Source organism: Cuculus canorus, chromosome 1 (assembly GCF_017976375.1).
Source record: "Cuculus canorus isolate bCucCan1 chromosome 1, bCucCan1.pri, whole genome shotgun sequence".
Lineage (NCBI taxonomy): Eukaryota > Metazoa > Chordata > Aves > Cuculiformes > Cuculidae > Cuculus > Cuculus canorus.
The window spans coordinates 238,497-266,204 of NC_071401.1; the positions used below are offsets into that span (position 1 = coordinate 238,497).

The 27,708-nt window shown below is 51.8% G+C and overlaps 1 protein-coding gene across 3 annotated transcripts; it reads left to right on the forward strand.

Annotated features, from left to right (window-relative positions):
• RRM1 (ribonucleotide reductase catalytic subunit M1) lies at positions 1–26,148 on the forward strand. Of its 3 annotated transcripts, XM_054085081.1 has the most exons (20): positions 84–122; positions 756–844; positions 2,378–2,505; positions 3,460–3,637; positions 4,097–4,197; positions 5,050–5,109; positions 6,493–6,532; positions 6,752–6,914; positions 7,902–8,043; positions 8,602–8,685; positions 9,481–9,642; positions 10,206–10,285; positions 11,330–11,531; positions 12,534–12,683; positions 15,505–15,726; positions 16,803–16,879; positions 18,396–18,531; positions 20,386–20,481; positions 21,104–21,292; positions 24,994–26,148. In XM_054085081.1, the coding sequence occupies exons 4-20, from the start codon at positions 3,472–3,474 to the stop codon at positions 25,180–25,182; spliced, it is 2,259 nt and encodes a 752-aa protein (XP_053941056.1). In that variant the 5' UTR covers positions 84–122; positions 756–844; positions 2,378–2,505; positions 3,460–3,471; the 3' UTR covers positions 25,183–26,148. The 3 variants fall into 3 exon arrangements, with proteins under 3 accessions (XP_009555437.2, XP_053941056.1, XP_053941063.1); XM_009557142.2 differs by lacking the exon at positions 2,378–2,505 and having other exon boundaries at positions 1–122; XM_054085088.1 differs by lacking the exons at positions 84–122; positions 756–844; positions 2,378–2,505 and having other exon boundaries at positions 3,490–3,627.
• Positions 26,149–27,708: the final 1,560 nt, after the last annotated feature.

Sequence of the window (27,708 nt, forward strand, 5' to 3'; positions counted from 1 at the left end):
GAGCCAAGATGGCGGCGTCGGCGTCACGCGCAGGGTAGCGTCTCTACGGCGGCGCGGAGGGATCAGCGCGCGTGGCGGGAGCGGCGAGTGCAGAAGCGGCGCCATGCACGTCGTGAAGCGGGGTGAGGGGGGAACCGGGCGAACGGGGGGCCTGGGGTAGAGAGAGCCTGTACTTGGTGGTCCCTGAGGTGGGAGGGACCCCTCTGCCTTGGAGATCACTGGGTTTAGGGGATCCCTCTGCTCCTGAGGTTCCTGGGGGTGGGGGAACCCCTGTGCTTTGAGGGTTCCTGGTATGAAGGGACCCGTCTGCTTTGGGGGTGCCTGGTTTTAGGGCACCTATGTGCTTTGAGGCTTCCTCTCATGGCTGGAGGTGAGGGGGACGACCCCTCTACTTTGGGGTTCCTCTCATGGCCCTGGTGTAGGGAACCCCTGTGTTTTGAGGGTCCCTGATACGAGGGGATCCCTGTGCTTTGGGGTCCCTCCATGGCTCTTGTGTGAGGGGAACCCTCTGCTTTGGGGTTCACTGGTTTTAGGGGACCTCTCTGCTTCGGGGTCCCTCTCATGTCCTCTGGTTTAGGGGGCCCCCTGTGTTTTGGGGGTCTCTCTCATGGTTACAGAGCTCCTGAATGTGTTGTCCATGCCGATTCCCACCCCAATTCCCTCTGGAAGCTGCTGGCTCCGTGTGTGGGTGCCGGGTTGGGGTCCATGGTCTGAGTGGTCGCTGCTGTCTCAGTGCTCTTTTCTTCCACCCACAGATGGACGCCAGGAGCGCGTCATGTTTGACAAGATCACCTCGCGCATCCAGAAGCTCTGCTATGGCCTTAACGCCGACTTTGTCGATCCTGTAAGTGTCCTTTCCGTCCTTCCCATTCTCCTGCAGTGGTTTTCCCTGCTGGGATCCCGGAATGAGGAGCCACTGTACCCAGTCCCTCTCCATGTTGGAATCCATGCGTGGTGGCTGCGCAGAAGTTCTTGGGAAGCTCCTTCATGATCCATTTCTTCTAATTGTTTGTATTCCTGGAGTTTTTGCTTCCCAGATCAAGTCTGAGGCTGCTGGGAAAAATTCGTTCAGCTTTGTAACCTGCTTTTACCCCAAACCTTGTTGAAGCCATTGAGTTTCTCATATTTTAAGAAGAGTTGGTGGTTGCTCCAACTCATGTGGGCGTGATATGGGGTTCAACTAGGCTGAGTGCTGGATCCTGCACTTGGGCCACAACAACTCTTGTCAGCACTCCAGGTGTAGGGAAGAGCATCTGGACCTGACGTTGTTGGTCGACAATGGCCGAATGTGAGCCAGCAGTGGCCCAGGTGGCCGTGAAGGCCAACAGCATCCAGGCTTGGATCAGCCATGGGGTGGCCAGCAGGAACAAGGCAGGGATTATCCCCCTGTACTCGGTGCTGGGGGGGGCAGCACCTCGAATCCTGGGCTCAGTTCTGGGCCCCTCTCTCCAAGAAAGACCTTGAGGGGGTGGAGCACATCTGGAGAAAGGAACAGAGCTGCATAAGGGGCTGCATAAGTCTTATGAGGAACAGCTGAAGGACCTGGGGTCGTTGAGCCTGGAAAAAATGAGGCTGAGGGGAGATCTCATCGCTGTCTACAACTGCCTGAAATGAGGTTGTGGTGATATTGGTGCTGGTCTCTTCTCCCAAGTGACAGGTGATAGGAAAAGAGGAAATGGCCTCAAGTTGCACCAGGGTAGGTTCAGATTGGATATTGGGAAAAATCTCTTCACAGAAAGGGTTCTCAAGCCCTGGCAGATGCTGCCTAGGGAGGTGGTGGATTCCCCATCCCTGGAAGGGTTTAAAACGCAGGCAGATGTGGTGCTTAGGGTTGGTTTAGTGGTGGACAGATGTGGTTGGACTTGATGCTCTTGCAGGTCTTTTCCAACCAAATGATTCTATGGTTCCCTGAGAACTACCGCCTTGTCAGCCTCACCTCTGTACCTGGGAAGATTATGCAACAGATCATCCTAGAAACTATGCTAAAGTACATAGAGGATAAGGAGCTGATTATTGGCAGGCAGCATGGCTTCACCAGGGGCAAATCCTGTGTGAACAGCTTAGTGGCTTTCTATGATGGGGTAACCGCAGCAGTGGGTACGGGTGAACCAACGGATGTGGTCTATCTGGACTTCTGTAAAGCCTTTGACACGGTCCCCCATAACATCCTTCTCTCTAAACTGGAGAGATATGGATTTGATGAGTGGACGGTATGGTGGATAAGAAACTGGCTGGATGGTCGTATTCAAAGAGTAGTGGTGAAGCTCAAAGCTCGAGATCCGTGACATGTGGTGTCCCTCTGGTCCGTACTGGGACCAGTGCTGTTTAATATCTTTATCAATGATATTGACAGTGAGATTGAGTGCACTCTCGGCAGGTTTGCAGATGACACCAAGCTGAGTGGTGTAGTTGCCACACCGGAAGGACAAGATATCATCCAGAGGGACCTGGACAGACTGGAGAAGTGTGGCTGTGAGAACCTCATGAAGTTCCATAAGGCAAAGTGTAAGGTCCTACACCTGGGTTGGGGCAATCCTCATTTTCAGTACACGATGGGAAATGATGTGATTGAGAGCAGCCCTGCAGAGAAGTACTTGGGGGTGCTGGTCAATGAGAAGCTCGACATGAGCCGGCAATGTGTGCTCGCAGCCCAGAAGGCCAACCGTACCCTGGGCTGCATCAAAAGAAGCGTGGCCAGCAGGTCAAGGAAAGTGATTCTGCCCCTCTATTCCTCTCTTGTGAGACCTCATCTGGAATACTGTGTCCAGTTCTGGAATCCTCAATGAAAGAAGGAGATGCAGCTGTTGGAACGGGTCCAGAGGAGGCTACGAAGATGATTGGAGGGCTGGAGCACCTTCCCTACGAGGACAGGCTGAGAGAGTTAGGCTTGTTCAGCCTGGAGAAGAGAAGGCTCAGAGGAGATCTTATAGCGACCTTCCAGTACCTGAAGGGGGCCTGCAGGAAAGCTGGAGAGGGACTATTCATAAAGGCTTGTGGGGATAGGACCAGCAGGAATGGGTACAAACTGGAGAGGGGCAGATTTAGACTGGGCATTAGGAAGAATTTCCTCACCATGGGAGTGGTGAGACACTGGAACAGGTTGTCCAGGGAGGCTGTGGATGCCCTGTCCCTGGAGGTGTTCAAGGCCAGGTTGGATGGGGCCTTGGGCAGCCTGATTTAGTGAGATGTCCCTGTCCATGGCAGGGAGTTGGAACCAGATGATCTTTAAGGTCTCTTCCAACCCTACCTCTTCTATGATTCTATTACTTAGAATCATCATAGAATCACTGGGTTGGAAGAGACCTTTGAAATCATCAAGTCCAACTGGACATCACCTAGGGTGTTTGATGGTCACTCTGCCTCTCTATTCAAACAGTGAGTGGTTCTGTGCCTTTTGGCTGGAATGGCTGGAACGTCCAACAGTTTTCCCCAACACCCTTTGGGATTTCCCTTTTCCAGGCACAGATCACTATGAAAGTGATCCAGGGGCTCTACAGTGGCGTCACGACGGTGGAGCTGGACACGCTGGCAGCTGAAACGGCTGCCACCCTCACCACCAAGCACCCTGACTACGCCATCCTGGCTGCGAGGATCGCTGTGTCCAACCTGCACAAGGAGACAAAGAAGGTGTTCAGTGGTGAGGGCCTGGGGGCATGCGGACAGGGGCCAGGGAGGTATTGGGAGGTCACAGGATGGAAATGTGGAAATCTTTTTCTAAAGCAGATGTTATTCTGTACCCAGGGTAACTGGAAATGCCATGGAGATGGTAAACATTAAGTGCTCCTTCAACCAGTTTGCAGATGACACCAAATTGGGTGGGAGTGTGGATCTGCTGGAGGACAGGAAGGGTCTGCAGGGGGACCTGGCCAGGCTGGATCCATGGGCTGGAGAGCAGGAAAGCTCTGCAGAGAGACCTGGCCAGACTGGATTCATGGGCTGGAGTGGAGGAACGCTCTGTAGAGGAACCTTCTTACCAGCTTAGTATCATCCACGAACTCACTAGGGGTTCACTAAGGGTTCACTTGATCCCTTAATCCCTGAAATATTGGTGCTTCTGTCTCTGTGGATGACCATCTGAAACTCCTTTCCATTGCAGACGTAATGGATGACCTCTATAACTATATAAACCCGCACAATGGGAAGCACTCCCCCATGATCTCCAAGGAAACTCTCAACATTGTTTTGGCCAACAAAGACGTACGTAGATGCTTTTTTCACTTCCAGGTTTTAAAAATTCAGTGAACTCATGCAGATCATTTATTTTTAATCAGCCATGTCTAGTTTAGGACAAATAGTTGGTGCGGAAACCAGTGCAGGCAGCAACTGCTCCCTTTGGTTGGTTTAAAGGAGAGGGAACAGGAGCTTCCTTCCCCTAACGATGTCTGTAGGTGAATCTGTCTTCTTGGGTGTCCTTACAGGTTTGATCAGCACCGCTAATTAATTTAAGAACAAGCCCCGGTGGATGAGAGGAGAGAAGGCTGCGGGGAGACCTTAGAGCAGCTTCCAGTAGAGAAAGGGGCTTCAGGAAAGCTGGGGAGGGGCTTTTGATCAGGGAGTGCAGGGATGGGACGAGGGGAACAGTCTTGAGCTGAAAGAGAGGAGTTTGAGGTGAGATCTTAGTGAGAAACATTTTGCTGTGAGGGTGATGAGGCCCTGGCCCAGGTTACCCAGAGCAGTGGTGGCTGCCCTATCCCTGGAGGTGCTGAAGGCCAGGTTGGATGAGGCTTGGAGCCCCCTGATCCAGTGGGGGATGTCCCTGCCTGTGGAAGAACTATCTGGGCTTTGAGGTCCCTTCCAGCCCAAACCATTCTGTGATCCTATCCAACCGCAGCCAACATTTGTGCACAGTGTTTGGAGGAACCTGTTAGAAGTATGTGTTGACTCTTTTGAGCTGCATGCTCTTTCCCACTCCATTCCTTTGATCCAGTATCAGCCTTGCTGCACCTTTGAGGCCAGAAATGCCAAACAGTGACAGTGTTGTCCCACCTTAACATGAGGCATGGAAAATCTGGTTGTAAATGGAACATTTTCACTGTTATTTCCCCTCAGCGCCTCAATTCTGCCATCATTTACGATAGAGACTTCTCCTACAACTACTTTGGCTTTAAGGTAATGAGCCCGTTACTCGTGCTAATGATCACTGCTGTCTTGGTATCGCTCTGGAGCTGAACCCCTTGGGAAGGGTGGGAATGGTTACAGAATTGCCTCGATGAAGTTGAGGAGGGCACTGGAGCGGGTGGGATATCAGCTGGAGTGTGAAAAGCAAGGAGTACCCGCAGGAAGCAGATGGTGAATGGGATGAATTGTGAACATTATTCTTGGCTCTGTTGTGAATCCTTGGCTGCTGTGAGGGTTTAATGGTTGGGCTGAAAGAGGGGAGACTGACATGAGACATCAGGGAGAAATTCCTGATGGTGAGGGTGATGAGACACTGGATCTGGTTGACCAGAGAAGTGGTGTCTGCCCTGTCCCTGGAGGTGTGCAAGGCCAGGTTGGATGAGGCTTGGAGAAACCTGATCCAGTGAGACGTGTCTCTGCCCATGGCAGGGGATTAGAACTGGATAGGCTTTGAGGTCCCTTCCAGCCCTAAACCATTCTGCCGCTGTATTCCTCTCTTGTGAGACCTCATCTGGAATGTTGTGTCCAGTTCTGGAATCCTCAACTTAAGAAGGAGACGCAGCTGTTGGAATGGGTCCAGAGGAGGGCTACAAAGATGATTATAGGGCTGAAGCACCTTCCCTACGAGGACAGGCTGAGAGAGTAAGGCTTGTTCAGCCTGGAGAAGAGAAGGCTCAGAGGAGATCTTATAGCGACCTTCCAGTACCTGAAGGGGGCCTGCAGGAAAGCTGGAGAGGGACTATTCATAAAGGCTTGTGGGGATAGGACCAGCAGGAATGGGTACAAACTGGAGAGGGGCAGATTTAGACTGGGCATTAGGAAGAATTTCCTCACCATGGGAGTGGTGAGACACTGGAACAGGTTGTCCAGGGAGGCTGTGGATGCCCTGTCCCTGGAGGTGTTCAAGGCCAGGTTGGATGGGGCCTTGGGCAGCCTGATTTAGTGAGATGTCCCTGTCCATGGCAGGGAGTTGGAACCAGATGATCTTTAAGGTCTCTTCCAACTCAAACTCTTCTGTGATTCTATGGTTCCAATGGCTGGCCCATGCTCTAGTGGGGTGGAACTGATTGGGCTTTGGGATCTCTTCTACCCCAAACCATTTCCTGATTCCAAGGACTGGCAGATGTGCCGGTGCGGTGGAACTGGATGGGCTTTAAGGTCCTTTCCAGCCCAAACCGTTCCATGATTCCATGACTTTTAGGGTTTTCAGTCAGTAATCGTCTCACATTCTGTGCCGTTGGCCAGAGGAAGAGCAGTGCAGTGCCAGAGCTCCTGTTGGAGCCTGGGATAAGGAACAGAAGTTTGAGTTTGGAGTTAGGATGTTTTTTTACCATAAAATCTGCCTGTCTGCTAAAGCAGTTTCTCTCTTTTCAGACTCTGGAACGCTCGTACTTGCTGAAGATCAACTCAAAAGGTAAGGGCTGTCCCCATCAGCTTCTCCTCGCTGGCTCTTGTTTGAGCATGTGATTGGACTGGAGACCTCCCAAGGTTCCTTCCAACCTGCATTGTTCTGTGATTCCATGAAAACCGGGGCTCTCGAGTGGCGATTGTGCGTTGTAGCAGAGTGCTGTGACCTCTGCATGGAAACTTGTCCCATTGATGTTCCTTCTCCTCCTTTGCTCTTCGTGTCCAGTTGCGGAGCGTCCCCAGCACATGTTGATGAGGGTGTCGGTGGGGATCCACGGGAATGACATTGATGCCGCCATTGAGACGTACAACTTGCTCTCCGAAAGGTGGTTCACCCATGCCTCCCCCACGTTATTCAACGCCGGCACCAACCGGCCTCAGCTCTCCAGGTACCATTGGCTTTCAGGCTTGCTTCCCGCGTAAATGGATGAAGATGAAGTTTTGGAGACGGGGTCTGTTCAAAGTGAATGCTTTTAGAACTTCTAAAATAACAGCAGTGTTTTGGGGGTTGTTCTAGGAAGTTTTGAGAGTTACTGTCAAAAACTCGATCTCTAGTGTAGGATTTGGGAAAAACTGACAGGGTTCTTTAAGCTTCAGCACAGGTAGCACATGGATCTGTTGGAGCAAGGAGGCCACGGAGATCGTGTGAGGGCTGGAGCACCTCCCAAATGAGGACAGGCCGAGAGAGTTGTTGTTGTCCAGCCTGGAGAAGAGAAGGCTGCAGGGAGACCTTAGAGCAGCTTCCAATATGGAGAGGGGCTCCAGGAAAGCTGGGGAGGGTCTCTTGATCAAGGTGTGCAGGAATGGGACAAGGGGAACGGTTTTGAGCTGTAAGACGGGAGATTGAGATGAGATCTTTTCCTGTGAGGGTGGGGAAGCCCTGGCCCAGGTTCCCCTGAGAACTGGTGGTTGCCCCATGCCTGGAGGTGTTGAAGGCCAGGTTGGATGGGGCTTGGAGCCCCCTAATGCAGTGGAAGATGTCCCTGCCTATGGCATGGTGTTCTAACCGGATGGGCTTTGAGGTTCCTTTTAACCCATCCCATTCCATGGTTCTCTGAGATGTTTCCAGGCTGTATTTTATCTCAAAGTTCCTTACACCTGTACTCTCGTTTAGATTACAAAACAAATCCTGGTCATTGTGTTCTGAAATGTTTTCAAAGCAGCCATCGTGTTTTACTTGCTTAACGCATGTATCGGTAACACAACTGGTGCTCCCCAAAACTGCTCTTTATTCTACTTCACAGCCTGTGGTTTTGCTTCGTTTCTTTGCTTTGCACAGTGTGGTGAAGGTTTGGTTTCCACCCTTGTTTTCCTGAACTACTGGTGAAGCATGTCTTGACTTTGTTGGGTTTGATCTCTATGTTTGTGTCCCATAGCTGCTTCCTGCTATGCATGAAGGATGACAGCATTGAGGGAATCTACGACACGCTCAAGCAGTGTGCGCTGATCTCCAAGTCTGCTGGTGGGATTGGCCTTGCCGTGAGCTGCATCCGAGCCACAGGCAGCTACATTGCTGGGGTGAGCGTGCAGATGGCGTTCCCCGCAGCGGGGAACCCCCTGGGCTCGGGGAACGTCTGCATTCCAGTTCCCAAATCCAGCCTGCAGCCACTGGGTCAGTTTTAATGTCATGGTCAGTATGGCCTAGTTGTCCTCTTTTCAGTCCACCCTAGGGCAAGAAGGTCTTTCCAGTACAGAAGAGCTCCAGGAACGTTGGGGAGCGGTTCTTGATCAGGGAGTGCAAGGATAGGATGAGGGGAACGGTTTTGAGCTGAAATAGGAGAGATTGAGATGCGATCTTAGGGAGAAATGTTCTCCTGCGAGGGTGGGGAGACCTTGGCCCAGGTTGCCCCAAGAAGTGGTGGCTGCCCCATGCCTGGAGGTGTTGAAGGCCAGGTTGGGTAGGGCTTGGAGCTCCCTGATGCAGTGGGAGGTGTCCCTGCCCATGGCAGGGGTTGGAAGTGGATGGACTTTGAGATTCCTTCCAATCCAAACCATTCTGTGATTCTGTGACAATGCAGACCCATCTCTCGTGGCAGCTGCTTTTCCATATTGATGGATTTCTTGTTTCTTCTGCAGACGAATGGGAATTCCAATGGCCTTGTTCCAATGCTGAGAGTCTACAACAACACCGCCCGTTATGTGGATCAAGGAGGCAACAAGGTACTGGCTTTCTGTTAAATTAGGGTCCAGAAGGGAACCTCAGGCCAGAGAGGGAGGCTCAGTGTCTGGAAGGTGGACCCAGGAACGTCAGTGAGATGACACGATTCCCCCTTCTTGTTGGTATCCCAGCATTCTCACCTCAAGCACTGGGCACGGTTTTGGGCAGCACAGTACAAAAAGGATTTAAAGCCACTGGAGAGCCTCCAGAAGTGGCCACAGAGTTGGGAAGGGTTTAGAGTGGAAGCATCTGAGGAGTGGCTGAAGTCACTGGGTCTGTTCAGCCTGGAGAAGAGACTGAGGAGAGACCTTATCACACTCTGCAGCTTCCTCACATGGGAAGGAGCAGGAGCAGGCGCTGAGAGCTTCTCTCTGACCCAAACTAATGTCAGGAAGATGCACCAGGGTAGGGTTAGGTTGGACATTAGGAGAATGTTCTTCACGCAGAGGGTGGTGGAGCACTGAAACATCTCCCCAGGGAAGCAGTCACGGTGCCCAACCTGATAATGTTCCAGAAGTATTTGGCCAATGCCCTCAGCCCCACAGTGTGAATGTTTGGGTTGTCCTGTGCAGGGACAGGAGTTGGACTCAATAGTTCTTTCGTGTCCCTTCCAAATCAGGACACTCTCTGATACGAGTTCCAGTGGGTGACGTGACATAACAAACGTACTGAAAGTGCCCTAACTAGTCTCTCAAACGAAGTTCCAATTAGTTTAGGGCTCTGTGTGCACTTGGGAGTGGTACGGAAGGATTTCTTTCCAAGGAAGTTTCTGATCTGGCCCATGTTTGATGAACCAGAGACCTGGGGCTTTTGCCATCTATCTGGAGCCATGGCACTTGGACATCTTCGAGTTCCTTGACCTAAAGAAGAACACCGGGAAGGAAGAGCAGCGAGCCAGAGACCTTTTCTTTGCCCTCTGGATTCCTGATCTCTTCATGAAGCGGGTTGAAACCAACCAGGTAAGGAGCTGTGTGGTTGAGGAGTAGGTTTGTTGCTCCAGCTGGAGGATGGAGCTTGTGGTGGGTTGCAGAGCTGCCTTCTTGGCAGGAAAGGACCTTCCTGAAAGAGCTGCTGCTCCTCAGTTGGGAGCTGAGCTGTGCAGATTGAGGCGGGAGCTAGAGGACTCCAATACTTTGCTTCAGTGCTTAATCCTGCAGCCCAGGGTTTTGTACCGATCCTATTTCACTAAATTTTTCCTCTGGTGTTTCTTCAAAGCCTCAAAGTCCTCCCAGTAAATGTATCTTCATGAGTGCCCCTGTTTGCTTAAAAGTGAGTTCTGTCCTGAGAGATAACTGGCTGTTTCAGGACAAAAAACTGCAGTTTGGTCATAAATATCTGTATAATTATGTTTTAAATGAATCTGAGCAGTCTGATAATCACCTCCCCTTGCTGGCTGCCAGAGCAGCCTCCCGCTTTCTCAGAATGCAAAGCATTGTTCCCACATTCCTGTTTACGGCAGGATCTGTTGAAGCTGAATGCCTCTAATTAACGGATTCCCTTGGAATACTTTTCTTTCCTTCAGGATTGGTCCCTAATGTGTCCGAATGAGTGTCCTGGCCTGGATGAGGTGTGGGGAGAAGAGTTTGAGAAGCTGTATGAGAGGTAAGGAAAGGGAACAGACTTCCATCTGCTCCCTGATCTGGGAGCTACATGCGGGAATATGGTGTTGGCTGACAAGCAGTCAGGAATTCCACTATGAGACTGGAAAAGGACAAAGATGGGGAAGGTCTCCTTACTGTGTGCATCTAGCTGTGACCGACTCAGGAGAAAATCTGTGTGAATGATCGTTTCAGCTTGTATAGAGGGAAACTGAAGTGAATCCTGCTTGAGGAGGTCAATGGCTTTGCTTTGAACAAGTTCTATAGGGTATATGGGACTGCACTCCCAAGCACCAATCCAGCTTGGATGGAGGATGCATTGGGAGCAGTCCTGAGAGAAGGACTTAGGGTGCTGGGGGATGAGAAGCTCAACATTAGCTAGCAACATGCACTCACAGCCCAGAAACCACCCATGTCCTGGGCTGCATCCAAAGACATGGGATCAGCAGGGCCAGGGAGGGGATTCTGCCCCTCTGCTCCACTCTGGAGAGACCTCACCTGGACCCTGCATCCAGCTCTGGAGTCCTCAGCACAGGAAGGACATGGAGCTGTTGGAGTGAGTCCAGATGAGGCCACGGAGATGATGTGAGGGCTGGAACACCTCCTATATGAGGACAGGCTGGGAGAGTTGAGGTTGTTCGGCCTGGAGAAGAGAAGGCTGCAGGAAGACCTTAGAGCAGCTTCCAGTGTGGAAAGGTGTCTGCCCCATGCCTGGATGTGTTCAAGACCAGGTTGGATGTGGCTTGGAGCAACCTGATGCAGTGGGAGGTGTCCCTGCCCATAGCAGGAGGTTGCAACTGGATGGGCTTTGAAGTCCCTTCCAACCCAAACCATCCATGTTACTGTGATGGTTTTGAATCTCTGAAATGTTTCCTTTTCCTTTAAACAATGACAACCTTGATACTAGCTCTTCTGGCTGGTTCAGAGTGCACACCACTCAATGGGATCTTGTCCACCGAAGAGCCTGACATTGTGTTTTGAACGATTGTCTCTCCCTGATGCTTTTGGAGAGCCTGGGAATTCTGAAGCACCATGTGCCCCATTGTAGTTATGAGAAACAAGGCCGGGTGCGCAGAGTGGTGAAGGCCCAGCAGCTCTGGTACGCAATCATTGAGTCTCAGACAGAGACCGGCACGCCCTACATGCTTTACAAGGACTCCTGCAACCGCAAGAGCAACCAGCAGAACCTGGGAACCATCAAATGCAGCAACCTCTGTACGGAAATAGTGGAGTACACCAGCAAAGATGAGGTAGGTGGAGAGCGGGAGCTTCAGTGCTTGGAAAAGCTTTGACCTCCTGTAGGAGGACAGACTGAGAGAGTTGGGGTTGTTCAGCCTGGAGAAGAGAAGGCTGTGGGTAGACCTTAGAGCAGCTTCCAGTATGGAAAGGAGCTCCAGGAAATCTGAGGAGGGGCTCTTGATCAGGGAGTGCAGGGATAGGATGAGGGGAATGGTTTTAGGCTGAAAGAGGGGAGATTGAGTGGATCTTGGGATGAGGTTCAACCAGGCTGAGTGCCAGGTCCTGCACTTGGGTCGCAACAACCCCATCAACGTCTCCAGGAAGAGTGGCTGGAAAGCTGCCCGTCAGAGAAGGACCTGGAGATGTTGGTCAACACCAGCTGAACATGAACTAGCAGTGGCCCGGGTGGCCAAAAAGGCCAGCAGCATCTGGGCTTGGATCATAGAGTCATGGAATCATAGAATCACTAGGTTGGAAGGGACCCACTGGGTCATCGAGTCCAACCATTCCTAACAATCCCTAAACCATGCCCCTCAGCCACCCGTCCCTTAAACACATCCAGGGATGGTGACTCAACCACCTCCCTGGGCAGCCTGTTCCAGTGCCCAATGACCATTTCTGTGAAAAATTTTTCCCTGATGTCCGGCCTGTTCAGGGATGGGATGAGAGGAAATGGCCTCAAGTTGCACCAGGCAAGGCTCAGGCTGGATACTGGGAAAAATTCCTTCACAGGAAGGTTCTGGCAGCACCAGGAATGCTTAGGCTTCATTTCTGGAAAGATGGCTTACAGGACTGACCAAGCCAGAGGACTGAATTCTTGGGCTGTTTTTGATCCCTACCAAACCTTGAATTGTTGTGTTCATAGCAGCTCATAAGATAGAATAGGAAAGGGGAGTGCCCTTCTCCAGCCTTGATTCCTCCTTTCCATATGGTTTGGAAGCTCTGTAGCCTGGTGTCATTTTTCGCTTGGGACGCTGGTTTCCATGCCCATTTTCCCTGTGTTTTCTCCGCAGGTTGCAGTTTGTAACCTGGCCTCCATCGCGCTGAACATGTACGTCACGTCAGAGCACGTGTATGATTTCAAGAAGCTGGCGGAGGTCACCAAAGTTATTGTGCGAAACCTCAACAAAATCATTGATATCAACTATTACCCCGTGCCAGAGGTGGGCTGGTGTGGGGTGAGGGTGTGCCAAGGACGTGCTGAGAGAGTTGGGGTTGTCCAGCCTGGAGAAGAGAGGGCTCTGGGGAGACCTCAGGGCAGCTTCCAGTATGGAAAGGGGGTCCAGGAAAGCTGGGGAGGGGCTCTTGATCAGGGAGTGCAGGGATGGGATGAGGGGAATGGTTTTAGGCTGAAAGAGGGGAGAAGAAATATTTTGCTGTGAGGGTGGGGAAGCCCTGGCCCAGGTTGCCCAGAGAAGTGGTGGCTGCCCCATGCCTGGAGGTGTTGAAGGCCAGGTTGGAGGGGGCTTGGAGCTGCTGATCCAGTGGGAGATGTCCCTGTCCCTTGGCAGGGGGTGGAACTGGATGGGCTTTGAGGTCTCTTCCAACCAAAAACATTCTGTGATTCTGTTCCATGAGTCCTGGAAAGAGTGGGAAGTGGAACAGAGAAGGAGGGTCCTGGAAAAATCCCAAGAAGGTGTAACATGGTCTTGTTGGTTTTATACAGAACACAGGTGGCTTCCTGGAAGGGAATTGGGGAAAGGGGGGTGATGATCAAGAAATGGGAGCAGGTTTGTTGCATTGCAAGTACATAAAGAGAGGCCAGCGGCAGAGCTGGGTGTCGGAGGAGGAAATCAACCCATGCCCAAAGCGTGAAACCAGACCTGAGAAAAATTAGGGTCTTCTAGCACATATGGTTCTGATACAGATGACACTAAGCTGGGAGGAAGTGTGGATCTGCTGGAGGGTAGGGAGGCTCTGCAAAGGGATCTGAACAGGCTGGACTGCTGGGCCGAGACCAATGGGATGAGGTTTAACAAGACCAAATGCCGGGTCCTGCACTTGGGGCACAACAACCCTATGCAGCGCTACAGACTGGGGGAAGAATGGCTGGAGAGCTGCACAGAAGAGAAGGACCTGGGGGTGCTGGTTGACAGCCGACTGAACATGAGCCAGCAGTGTGCCCAGGTGGCCAAGAAGGCCAATGGCATCTTGGCTTGTATCAGAAATGGGGTCACCAGCAGGTCCAGGGAGGTTATTCTCCCTCTGTACTCGGCACTGGTGAGACCGCACCTCGAATACTGTGTTCAGTTCTGGGCCCCTCACCACAAGAAGGATGTTGAGGCTCTGGAGCGTGTCCAGAGAAGAGCAACAAAGCTGGTGAGGGGGCTGGAGAACAAGTCTTATGAGGAGCGGCTGAGAGAGCTGGGGTTGTTTAGCCTTGAGAAGAGGAGGCTGAGGGGAGACCTTATTACTCTCTACAACTACCTGAAAGGAGGTTGTGGAGAGGAGGGAGCTGGCCTCTTCTCCCAAGTGACAGGGGACAGGACTAGAGGGAATGGCCTGAAGCTCCGTCAGGGGAGGTTCAGGTTGGATATCAGAAAAAAATTCTTCACAGTAAGAGTCATTGGGTACTGGAACAGCTGCCCAGGGAGGTGGTCGAGTCGCCTTCCCTGGAGGTGTTTAAGGAACGGGTGGATGAAGTACTTAGGGACATGGTTTAGGGAGTGTTAGGAACGGTTGGACTCGATGATCCAATGGGTCCTTTCCAACCTTGTGATTCTGTGATTCTGTGATACAATATGTGGAATATTTTGAAACTTCACAAAGTGGCATATTTTGATTTAAGCTAAAGTACAGTTAAGTTTCATCTAAGCAGTTGTGGTTTTTTGAAAGTTAGACAGAATGTCCCTCTGACAGCATGTTTTCTTTAAAATGATGTTTTCCAGACATTGTTTGTTCTTTGAAGATGATAACGTCTTGGGTGAAGTATGATCTGTGCAGAACAGATATCTCTTCTTCTGTAATCACCTCTGTTTGCAGTATTTTATATCTTAAAGCCAAGGTCAAGCAGAGAGCTGGAGCCAGCTCCAAATCAGCAAGAGTTCTGACTGTTGCGAAGTTTCATAACAACATTAAAATTAGACCTTGGAAAGTAATAGAATATGCATAAGATTTCTGGGAAAATCGATACATATGCATGTAAGTGGGAAATATATTCTGTAAGCAGCTGTTGTCTTACTGCACGTGACTGATGGAGGTCACTCCCTCACATTGCCCAGGCCTGATGAAGGATACTTGCTTTCCAAACCTCCAAAACCAGTCTGAGAGAGTTTGATTTGCTAGCATTTTCGGTATCAGTTCGAATGCATGAGTTCAAGCGTCCCCATGGGTCTGCTTTTCAGGAAGTCCTGAGTGTTCACTTCTAAATCCTGGCACCCTTTGTCAGGCTGAGTAATTAAAATCAGTGATCACTTCTAATGAACTTAATCTAGATCTTCAGAACTGAAAAGGGAATTATTGCAGCAGAATGGATGGTGCACCTCCCATATGAGGACAGGCTGAGAGAGTTTGGATTGTCTGGCCTGGAGAAGAGAAGGCTGCAGGGAGACCTTAGAGCAGCTTCCAGTACGGAAAGGGGCTCCAGGAAAGCTGGGGAGGGACTCTTGATCAGAGAGTGCAGAGATGGGACAAGGGGAACGTTTTTGAGGTGGAAGGGGGGAGATTGAGATGAGATCTTAGGAAGCAATGCTCTCCTGTGAGTCCCTGGCCCAGGTTGCCCAGAGAAGTGGTGACTGCCCCATCCCTGGAGGTGCTGAAGTCCAGGTTGGATGAGACTTGGAGCCCCCTGATCCAGTGCAGGGTGTCCTTGCCCACGGCTGGAACTGGATGGGCTTTGGGGTTCCATCCAACCCTAACCATTCCCTGATTCTGTAAAAGGCAATGGTTCAGATGAAAAACGATCTCAGAGGCCCTTTCCAACCTTGTTTGTTACTTGCAGTCCTGCTAAAGCTGGTTATTCTCTTTTGTTTGGACATCATATAGGCCGAACGCTCCAACAGGCGCCACCGTCCCATTGGCATCGGCGTGCAGGGCCTGGCAGATGCCTTCATCCTGATGCGCTACCCCTTTGAAAGCGCCGAGGCCCAGCGTTTGAACCAGCAGATCTTTGAGACAATTTACTATGGTGCTTTGGAAGCAAGCTGTGAACTTGCTAGGGAGCAAGGGCCATATGAAACTTACGCAGGATCTCCTGTCAGCAAAGGGGTGAGTGCCTGGAGACGTGTCGTGGCAGGGCTGGGAACAGCAGAAATGTGTTTGTGCATCATCTTTGGTACAGCAGGATTGAAACACTGATAATACTGTAGTGGTGCTGGAGTTCTCCTCCATCACCTCTACATGGAGCCCTCAGGACAGGAAGGACTTGGAGTGCTGGGGGAGGAGAAGCTCCACGCGAGCCGGTAACGTGCACTTGAAACCCAGAAACCAACTGTGTCCTGGGCTGCATCCAAAGCTGTGGGACCAGCAGGGCAAGGGCGAGGATTCTGCCCCACTGCTCTGCTCTGTTGAGATGCTCACCTGGAGTCTTGTGTCCAGTTCTGAAGTCCTCAGCACAGGAAGGACACGGAGCTGTTGGAATGAGTCCAGATGAGGCCACAGAGATGATGTGAGGGCTGGAACACCTGCCATATGAGGACAGGCTGGGAGAGTTGGGATTGTTCATCCTGGAGAAGAGAAGGCTGTGGGGAGACCTTAGAGAAGCTTCCAGTATGGAAAGGGGCTCCAGGGAAACTGGGGAGGGACTCTTGATGAGAGATTGCAGGGATAGGGCGAGGGGAATGGTTTTGAGCTGCAAGAGGGCAGATTGAGATGAGATCTTAGGGAGAAATATTTTGTCATGAGAGTGGGGAGGCCCTGGCCCAGGTTGCCCAGAGAAGTGGTGGCTGCCCCATGCCTAGAGGTGTTGAAGGCCAGGTTGGATGGAGTTTGGAGCCCCTGATCCAGTGGGAGGTGTTCCTGCCCATGGCAGGGGATCGGAGCTGAATAGGCTTTGGGGTCCCTTCCAACCCAAACCATCCATGATTCTGTGATTAATCATTTGCTTCTTCAGTGCAGTAAGAATTGCATCGGTGTAACGACAGGCACAAAGTGAGGCTCAGCACATGGTAGTGTCCCTTTCATTGCTGTTAAAAGACTTGGTGTAAGTACGATTGGGATACAGGAGCGTTGCCAAGGCTGAACTGTAGTAATTCCTAGGATTTATAAGTCAATTAGAGATGTGATATATAAAGCAGTGAGAACTCAGCCCCCTGCCTAACCTGAGCTGTGCCTATGTGCTTCAGGTTCTCCAGTACGACATGTGGAGTGTCACTCCCTCTGACCTCTGGGACTGGAAGGCGCTAAAGGAGAAGATTGCAAAGTGAGTAGTGTCATGTGCTTTGCATTAGGTGTGAAATACATTCGATGTTCTAAACAACTGAAAACTAATGATAGTGGGGACATCATGGAATCATTAATTTTGGAAAAGCCCTCCAAGCTCATCCAGCCCCACTGGGCTGACTGTACCTTGTTCCCAAGTGCCACGACCACACGGTTTCTGAACCCCTTGAGGGATTGGGATTCCACCACTGCCCTGGGCAGCCTCTGCCAGGGCTTCACCACTCTTTCCCGGAAGGAATTTCTCCCAATACTAATCTAAACCTCCCCTGGTACAACTTCAGGCCATTTCCACTTGTCCTATCTCTTGTTCCCTTGGGAGCAGAGCCCAACCCCTGTGTGGCTCCAACCTCCTTTCTGGGAAATGTGCACAGAGATGAGGTCTCCGCTCAACCTCCTTGAGATTAAACAGCCCCTGGGCCCTCAGCCGCTCCCACAACCCCTGCGCTCCAGACCCTTCCCCAGCTCTGTTCCCTTCCCGAGACGCACTCCAGCCCCTCCAGTTCTTTCTTGGAGTGAGGAGCCCAGAGCTGAACCCAGGATTCGAGGTGCAGCCTCCCCACAGCCAGGTGCAGGGGGACAATCCAAGCCTGGATGCTGTTGGCCTTCTTGGCCACCTGGGCCACTGCTGACTCATGTTCAACTGCTGTTAACCAACACCCCCATGTCCTTCTCTGCCAGGCAGCTTTCCAGCTGCTCCCATCAACACTCTTGGTTGTTGTGGCTTTGAGCCTGTTTGAACCCCATCCCATTCACCTTGGCCCGTGGATCCAGCCTGTTCTGATCCCTCTGCAGAGCTTTTCTGCAGCTGTTCCAGGTCAGGTTGGATGGGACTGGGACCACCTTGATCCAGCGGAAGTTATTCCTACTCACGGCAGGGGGATGGAACTGGATGGGCTTTGGTGTCCCATTCCACGAATCCATGAATGTTCAAAATGTGAAGTGCCTGCAGTGAATTTGTTTGATTTGTGTGAGTCTGACTTTAAAACTGAGTGAATCTACTCTTTTGTGTATGGAGGCTTGGGCTCTTCACAAGGTGCTCAATTTGGTTTTAGCTGAGTTCTGTGGAGTTCTGGAGTTCCTGACATATTTTTTTCCATGCACTCTTTCTCATGACTAAATAATTTGAGAAGGGCTCTGATTAAAGGTGAAAATAGCACTTTTGCATTTTAGTTATGCTCCCACATTGACCTGCATGACGCATTTAGTCGAGCTTCCCTTTTTGACCACAGGTGATCGAGGGTTTGCAGGGTGCCCTGAGCAGATGAGATTCCAGCAGTTGGTTCAGTCCTGCATGGTGGGGCTGGGCTGAGGTTGGATGGGATGAACTTGGAGGGCTTTTCCAACGTCAGTGATTCCATGATTCTCAGATTCTGAGCATGTGAACTGCGTTCCTCATACCACCCCTCTTTGCAAAACAAACATAAACCATGCTGTCCTTGCATCCTTTCTCTCCTGTCTCCCTCAGTTGACACTTTCTTCTTGCCCCTTGTTGCCAGATATGGTGTCCGAAACAGCCTCCTCATTTCTCCCATGCCGACTGCTTCTACTGCCCAGATCCTGGGCAACAACGAATCCATAGAGCCCTACACCAGTAACATCTACACGCGCCGAGTCCTCTCTGGCGAGTTCCAGGTAAGTGAGATAATCATAGCATTGCTTTGTTGGAAAAGACATTTGAGATCGTGGAGTCCAACTGTGCCTGTCCACTAGAGGCAGCTGTGGGAAAGAGCTTTCCTGCTTCCGTAGCATTGATGACTTCACTGTAAGAAGAAGACAGAGGCCACGCGCTTGGTAGATCAGTTCAGTTTGGTAACTCAGGCGTTTGGTTGGAGGCCGCAAGCGCCCAGGGGATGTCTTGCCTGGGCTGCATGCTGCCGTAGGGCAGCTTTGTGAGTTCCACAGTCATCCTTTGAACTGGAACAAATGGCCTGCAGGAATGCATGATAAATGGGCCATGAGCAGCGAAGTCACTGAAGGGACATGCGTGTTATGGGAAAGTTCATACCATCTCAGGGGAGGGTCTGTGTGTGAAGCACCCAGTTATCTCCAAGAGCTTTAGGGATCCAGAGTGATCTGGCATTCGGGAAAGAGCAGGAAGCACTGTGAGGTCCAAAGACAAAGAGCTCGGTGAGACAAGGGCAATATCTGACCATTGGGAAGCTCTGTTCTGCCCTCCGTCTCCTCTGGGATCCTCTCATCAACATTGGGGACAGCACTCCATGTCCTCCTGCCTGTAGGATCGACTTGGCCACATGGAGTGAGGTCAAAAATAGGTTGGCTAACCTGCCGTGTAGACCAGACATCCCCATCGGTCCTGGCAAGCCAATAGCTCACTGTTTTTCCTCCCAGATTAACAACCTGCACCCACTTTGTCCTTTCCCCTTCTGAGCTCAAGTCTTGGGGATTATTTATACCCTTATTTACTAAATCAGGTTGTGCTCAGTGGAAGCGGTAGGTGAAGATCTCTCCCTCTCACATCTTCTGGCATTCCTCCTGCTCTGTACACTTCCCTTTCCTGTTTATAATACCCAGGAACTTGAGAATCATGGAATCATTGAGGGTGGAAAATCCATCCAAGCTTGTCCAGCCCAACCGTCCCTGTCCCCAAGTGCCAGGGCCACACAGTTTTGAACCCCTCCAAGGATGAGGACTCCACCACTTCCCTGGGCAGCATCTGCCAGGGCTTTACCACTCTTTCCAGGAAGGAATTTCTCCCAATACCAAATCTAAACCTCCCTTGGTGCAACTCGAGGTCGTTTCTTCTCATCCCATCCCCTTGTTCCTTGGGAGCAGACCCTGACCCTTGACTGGCTCCAACCTTCTTTCTGGGAGCTGCGCAGAGCGATGAGATCTCCCCTCAGCCTCCTCTTCCCCACCGCCAGGTCTCTCAGCTGCTCCTGCAACCTCTGTGCTCCAGACCCTTCCCCATCTCTGTTCCCTTCTCTGGACGTGCTCCTGCCACTCAAGGTCTTTCTTGGAGTGAGGGGTCCGGAACTGAACCCAGGACTCGAGGTGCAGCCTCCCCAGTGCTGAGTGCATGGGTGATCCCTGCCTTGTTCCTGCTGGCCACCCCATGGCTGATCCAAGCCTGGATGCTGTTGGTCTTCTTGGCCACCTGGGCCACTACTGGCTCATGTTCAGCTGCTGTTGACCAACACCCCCAGGTCCTTCTCTGCCAGGCAGCTTTCCAGCCACTCTTTCCCAAGCCTGGAGCATTGATGCGGTTGTTTTGTCCCAAGTGCAGGACCTAGCACTCAGCCTGGTTGAACTTCATCCCACCCTCACAGTTCTCCCTGCAGCCTTCTCTTTTCCAGGCTGAACAACCCCAGGTCTCTCAGCCTGTCGTCATACGGGAGGTGTTCCAGCTCTCACATCATCTCTGTGGCCTCCTCTGGATCCGTGTCCTTCCCGTGCTGTCCTACGAGCTCAGCGGGGTTTACGTGTAGATTTTTCACTGCTCTCATTCTCTGGCCTTTCCTCTCACAGGTTGTGAACCCACACTTGCTGAAAGACCTCACAGAGAGGGGCCTGTGGAACGAGGAGATGAAGAACCATATCATTGCCCACAACGGCTCCATCCAGGTAGGTGTGAAACCCCAGGGAGAACAGGGATTCCTGATGACTGGGGTCAATTTGCACAGATTATTGTTGAGGTTCATTGTATGCAATGGTTTGGCCAACCTGGGCGGGAAAAGCTGCCATGGGTAGCGTTTCCATTAGGAATAAGATGGGATGTGTCCACTCTGGTGGTGACTGGCTTGTACTGGAGCTAGCCTCTGGAGTAGAGAAGCTGACTGAAGACACAGTGGTAATGGTACTGCACTTCGTAAACTGAGAGCTGGGGAGAGGCTCCTGATCACAAAGTGCAAGGATGGGACAAGGGGAATGGTTTTGAGCTGAAAGAGGGGAGATTGAGATGAGATCCTAGAAAGAAATGTTTCATGGTGAGGGTGGTGAGCCCCTGGCCTGGGTTTTCCAGAGAAGTGGTGGCTGCCCCATGCCTGGAGGTGCTGAAGGACGGGTTGGATGGGGCTTGGAGCCCCTGATCCAGTTGGAGATGCCTCTACCCATGGCAGGGGTGGAACTGGATGGGCTTTGAGGTCCCTTCAAACCCAAACTGTTCCATGATCCCATGATTCTATAAACATGAACATCAGGGCAGTCACTGTCTGTACTGCATTGGAAAACTTCCCATTCCTTTCAGAACATCCCCGAGATTCCTGATGACTTGAAGCAGCTCTACAAGACTGTGTGGGAGATCTCCCAGAAGACTGTCCTGAAGATGGCAGCGGACAGAGGTGCCTTCATTGACCAGAGCCAATCTCTCAACATCCACATCGCGGAGCCCAACTATGGAAAACTCACCAGCATGCACTTCTACGGGTGGAAGCAGGTACGGGAGCAGGGCAGGAAGCTTCTTTGAATCATAGAATCATAGAGTCATAGAATCACTAGGTTGGAAGGGACCCACTGGGTCATCGAGTCCAACCATTCCTAACACTCCCTAAACCATGCCCCTCAGCACCTCAGCCACCCGTCCCTTAAACACCTCCAGGGAAGGTGACTCAACCACCTCCCTGGGCAGCCTGTTCCAGTGCCCAGTGACCCTTTCTGTGAAAAATTTTTTCCCGATGTCCAGCCTGAACCTCCCCTGGCAGAGGTTGAGGCCATTCCCCCTTGTCCTGTCCCCTGTCACTTGGGCGAAAAAGCCAGCTTCCTCCTCTCCACAACCTCCTTTCAGGTAGTTTTAGACTGCAGTAAGGTCTCCCCTCAGCCTCCTCCAGGCTAAACAACCCCAGCCCTTCCAGCCGCTCCTCATAAGACTTGTTCTCCAGCCCCCTCACCAGCTTCGTTGCTCTTCTCTGGACACGCTCCAGAGCCTCAACATCCTTCTTGTAGTGAGGGGCCCAGAACTGAACACAGTACTCAAGGTGCGGCCTCACCAGTGCTTAGTACAGTGGGAGAATAACCTCCCTGGATGTGCTGGTCACGCCGTTTCTGATACAAGCCAAGATGCCATTGGCCTTCTTGACCACCTGGGCACATTGCCAGCTCATGTTTATTCGGCTGTCAACCAAAACCCTCAGGTCCTTCTCCTCCAGGCAGCTTTCTTCTAGCCAGACTTCTCCTAGTCTGTAGCACTGCATAGGGTTGTTATGCCTCAAGTGCAGGACCTGACACTTGACCTTGTTAAACCTCATGCCATTGGTCTTAGCCCAGTGGTCCAGCCTGTCCAGATCCCTTTGCAGAGCCTCCCTACCCTCGATTAGATCCACGCTTCCACCCAGCTTAGTGTCATCTGCAAACTTGCTAAGGGTGCACTCAATGCCTTCATCCAGGTTATTGATAAAGACACTGACCAGAGCTGGACCCAGTACTGAGCCCTGGGGAACCCCACTTGTAACTGGCCTCCAGCTGGAGTTAACTCCATTGACCACCACTCTCTGGGCCCAACCAGTTTTCAAGGCAGGAGACTGTGCACCTGTCCAGGCCAGAGGCTGACAGTTTCTGAAGCCGAATGCTGTGAGAAACTGTGTCAAAGGCTTTACTGAAGTCTAGGAAGACTACATCCACAGACTTTTCCCCCATCCAGTAGTCGAGTCACTTTGTCATAGAAGGCGATCAGGTTAGTTTGGCAAGACTTGCCTTTCATGAACCCATGTTGACTGGGCTTGATCACCCATTTCTCTTGCATGTGCTTCATGATAGCACTCAAGATCTCCTGTTCCATGACTTTCCCCGACACTGAGGTCAGAGTGACAGGCCTGTAGTTCCCTGGATCCTCCCTGCAACCCTTCTTGTATATGGGCACAACATCAGCCAGCCTCCAGTCCAGTGGAACTTGCCCAGTCAGCCAGGACCGCTAGAAGATGATGGAAAGGGGTTTGGAAAGGACATCCGCCAGCTCCTTTAATACTCTTGTGTGGATCCCATCCGGCCCCATAGACTTGTGGGTGTCTAGCTGGGCAAGCAAGTCTCTAACCACCTCCTCTGGTGGATCATGGGAGCCACATTCTGCTCCTCTAACTCCTGTGTTTGTACACAGGGGGAACAACTTCCCTTACTGTTAAAGACTGAGGCGAAGAAGGCATTGAGTACCTCAGCCTTGTCCTCATCCCTTGTCACTGTTGTTCCTTCTGCATCCAATAGGGGCTGAATATTCTCCCTAGTTGTCCTTTTCTTGTTAATGTATTTGCAGAAAGATTTTTTATTATCTTTCACAGACTTAACTGGTTTGATTTCTAGTTGGGCCTTAGCCCTCCTGATTTTTTCCCTGCATGATCTCACTTCCTCCCTGTAGTCTACCCAAGACGCCTGTCCCTTCTTCTAAAGCTCATAGACATTCCTCTTCTTTTTGATATCTCTCAAGATCTCCCTACTCAACCAAGCTGTTTTTTTCCCTGGCCGGCTCCTTTTCCAGAACAGGAGGATTGCTTGCTCCTGAGCTGCTAGGATTTCATTTTTGAAGAGTGCCCAGCCCTCATGAGCTCCCTTGCCCTTAAGGACTGTCTCCCATGGGACTTTGCCAACCAACCTTCTGAACAGTCCGAAGTCTGCCCTCTGGAAGTTTAATGTGACTGTTTTGCTCATCCCCTTCTTCATCTCACCTAGAACTGAAAACCCTATTATCTCATGATCGCTTTGTCCCAGGCATCCTCCAACCATCACATCCCCCACAAGGCCTTCTCTGTTCACAAACAGCAGGTCCAGGAGGGCACCCTCCCTCATCGGCTCACTTTCCAATTGTGTGAGGGAGTTGTCTTCCACCCACTCCAGGAACCTCCTACGCTGCTTCCTTTCTGCTGTATTGTACTTCCAGCAGATATCAGGAAGATTGAAGTCTCCCATATAGTCTTTGGGACAGATAGCGGGTTGGATTAGAGCAGGATGGTGTTTTGGAATATACAGAAGATGGGAGACAAGACGTTCTTTCATGAAAAGCTGGTCTCACTGATTCTTAGAAGGGTAAAAGCCATGTCCCTCCAGGAATCACAGAATCCTGGGATGCTTTTGGTTTGAACGGGACGTCAAAGCCCATCCAGTTCGAACCCCTTGCCACGGGACAGGGACATCTCCTACTGGATCAGGGGGCTCCAAGCCCCATCCAAGCTGTCCTTCAGCACCTCCAAGGATGGGGCAGCCACCACTTCTTGGGGCAACCTGGGCCATGGCCTCCCCACCCTCACAGCAAAACATTTCTCCCTAAGATCTCATCTCAATCTCCCCTCTTTCAGCTCAAACCCGTTCCCCTCATCCCATCCCTGCACTCGCTGATCGAGAGCACCTCCCCAGCTTTCCTGGAGCCCTTTTCAGTGCTGGAATCTGCTCTAAGGTCTCTGCATAGCCTTCTCCCAGCTGAACAACCCCAACTCTCCCATCCTATTAGGGGAGATTCCCATCTTCAAGATACTCAAGGTGCAGCTTATTTTCCTGTCATGAGGGAAAGAGCCCCCAAACCCTCTTGACACTGTGTCCCTGACCACTGTGCATGTTTAAGTGGAACACAAACCCTCCTGCTGGAGCATCCAAGCTGGAACAGAAGCTCAGCTCCATCAGAGTTTGTGAGTGGGTGCTTTCTGGCTTGGGAGAAGGAAAATGAAAGAAAACCAACCAGAAAAGAGCTCTGAATTAAAATCTGGGGTGAGGGTAACGCACAGGACAGTTGGGAGGGAGTGTTGATCTGCTGAAGGGCAGGAAGGGTCTGCAGAGGGGACTTGGCCAGGCTGAATTCATGGGCTGGAGGGCAGGAAGGGTCTGCACAGCCCCATTTGGGCAGGAATGTTGATCTCAATCTCCACTCTTTCAGCTCAAAACCATTCCCCTTGTCCTATCCCTGCACTTGCTGATCAAAAAGCCCCTCACAGCTTCCCCGTAGCCCCTTTCCATACTCGGAAGCTGCCATATCCAGTGTTTCTGCTGGAATAAAGCAGTAAAGCCGTGGTTCCTCCCTTTATTCCTCATAACTCACCACATTGTGAGGCTGGTACAGTGGTTGGGGCTGAGGAGGTTTGGTCTCTGCAGTTCCTGTTTGGCCATGGTGCTGCCTGCGTTCCGGCTGCTGCGGGCTCCTGGCATGGTGGTTTTGCTCCACAGGGCCTGAAGACTGGGATGTACTACCTGAGGACAAAGCCTGCTGCCAACCCCATCCAGTTCACCCTCAACAAAGAGAAGCTCAGGGAGCGGGAGAAGGCCTCCAAGGAAGAGGAGGAGAAGGAGAGGAATAAAGCCGCCATGGTGTGCTCCCTGGAGAACCGGGATGAGTGTTTGATGTGCGGCTCCTAATGGATCCACCTTGTGGCGCCAGCAAAGCCGTTCCACCTGGCTGGAGTCCATCGGGAAACGTAGTGTGGAGGGTAACTCCAAGACATGGAGGCAGGAGGGGCGATGCCAGTAGTGTTGTAGCTTCCCCACCAACTGGGGCTGGTGCGCAGGGATGGGATTAAGAAGTTTCTGCTTTATTGCTGGGATTCCAGAAAACCTAAGTGCTCTTGCGTGGTCTCACACTGAACCCTGGCCTTTTCCTGGACAGAAGGGAAAGTCCTAACACCTCTTCCCTTCAAGACCTGTCCGGGGCTTTCAGGGAGCTCTTATTTACCAAGGACAGTAACTCCCATCTCGGAGAATAGAGCAGACCTGGCTGAGCTCCTTTGCTCCAGAGAGAGAGCTAGAAAAACGTCCCTGCGTGGTACTCTTGTCTGTCGGGGCAAAGGAGTCGTTTCTGCTGCACTCGGAAAGCTGGGGGGTGTGTGGTCTGCCCGTGGGATCCTGCTGCCGCCAGAGCTTGCCCTCCTTGTCTGCTCAGATTCCCTTTCCAAACAGCTCTTTAAAGGCATGGGCTATGCATTCCTGCCCAGAGCATTCACCATCCCCATCCAGGCTGGCAGGAATGGGTAAAATCTGCTTTTTGGGGTCTGAGCAGGAGCTGGCAGCATGTATTAAAATGCTGCCATGTGTTTTATCCCATACGGAAACTCTGCTCCATGTTATCAGCCAGTTTGGGAAGGGGTTTCCATGCTGTTCATGGCTGGAAAACCTTCCACAGCACACACCCCATCTTGTTTTCCGAGAGCTGCATTTCTCCACCCCCACTCGGTATGATTTGATCTATATTTTTCCTTATCCCTGTGCTTAACTCCCTACCCTGGCGTGATGGGGCTCCATCATCCAGCCCTTTGCTATTTGTTGGAGTCAAGTACCAGACAGCCCGCTAACCCCGCCACACACAATAAAAGGTGGAACATCAAAGGGAACACGTCTTTATTCAAGGTGGGTTGGGGCACTTGGGCCCCATTTGTGACCCCTGAGGCTCCTGCTCCTTCCAGAGTGCAGGCTGGAGGCTCTGGGGTGAAATGAGGCACGGGAAGAGATGTTGCATCTCGAGGTGCTCTGTGGAATGCTGTCTGTTCTGTTGCTGTTCCAAAGAGTTTGTGGTGAGGAGGAGGATGAGGCTGAAGTGATGGGACGTTCATGTTTCAGTAGCATTTGAAGGGGGTGCGCAGAGTTCACTGGGATCATGGAATTGTGGAATAGTTTGGATTGGAAGGGATGTCAAGAGATAACCCAATTCAAAACCCCTGCCATGGGCAGGGACACCTCCCACTGGATCAGGTTGCTCCAGGCCCTATCCAACTTGGCCTCCAACACCTCCAGGGATGGGGCAGATTCAGATTCCCTGGGCAACCTGGGCCAGGGCTTCCCCACCCTCACAGGACATTTCTCCCTAAGATCTCCTCTCAATCTCCCCTCTTTCATCTCAAAACCATTCTCCTCATCGCATCCCTGCACTGCCTGATCAAGAGCCCCTCCCCACTTTCCCAGTAGCCCCTTTCCATACTGGAAACTGCTCCAAGGTCTCCCTGCAGCATTCTCCAGGCTGAGCAACCCCAACTTACCCATCCTGTCCTTGTACAGGAGGGTCTCCAGCCCTCACATCATCTCTGTGACCTCTGGCCTCGCTCCAGCAGCTCCATGTCCTTCCTGTGCTGAGGACTCCAGAACTGGACACAGGCTTCAGGTAGGGTCTCCCCAGAGGGAAGCAGAGGGGCAGAATCCCCTCCCTAACCCTCCTGATCCCACTCTTTGGATGCAGCCCAGAGCATGAGTGGTTTCTGGGCTGTGAGCGCACCAAGCTCTGCCCATGCCATCTCAGAGGAAAGGGCTTGATGCTGATGCCCAGTGTAGTTTTAACCAGGCTGCAGAGAATGGATTTTCTTGTTGAGGGTGTGCTGTAGGCCAGAGTCACTTGGTAACATGGTAGAGGATTTCCTCCTGCATGGACAGGTGCTCGCTAGTGCTTGGCAGCAGCAAAACAATCCCAGATGATGACCTGGAGAAGTGGTGGCTGCCCCATCCCTGGAGGTGTTGAAGGCCAGGTTGGATGGAGCTTGGACCCCACTGATCCAGTGGGAGGTGTCCCAGCCCGTGGCAGGAGGTGGAACTGGGTGGACTTTGAGGTCTTTCCAACCCAAATAATTCCATGATTCTATGATTTAGACCCAGCCCAGCTCCCTCAGGGCATGCCAAGGACCTCTGCTTGCCCCATCATAGAGCCCCAGGGTACCCCTCATTATCAGGGAAGGCGTGGTTAATCTCGGACTGTGCTGACATGCAGGCAGAACCTAAAGATTGAGCTGGTGACCATCAGCTGGGGTTGGCAGAAGGTGGCTTTCTGTCTAGGAGCCGGGCTATTTCATTCTGTGGGATTACGTGTTCCACCTCCTCCAACATGTGTGGGCTTCACCACGGGTGGGTTTCTCTGTTGTTTCCAAGAGTGCTGCTGCAAGAGCCATAAAACCTTGGAGTATTGGG

What these genes read in the sequence shown, in the direction of transcription:
- RRM1 (XM_009557142.2), top strand. An exon ending in TTTGAGAAGCTGTATGAGAG is followed by an intron (nt 10,286 to 11,329) that starts GTAAGGAAAGGG and finishes GCCCCATTGTAG; the next exon opens with TTATGAGAAACAAGGCCGGG. An exon ending in GATCTCCTGTCAGCAAAGGG is followed by an intron (nt 15,727 to 16,802) that starts GTGAGTGCCTGG and finishes TATGTGCTTCAG; the next exon opens with GTTCTCCAGTACGACATGTG.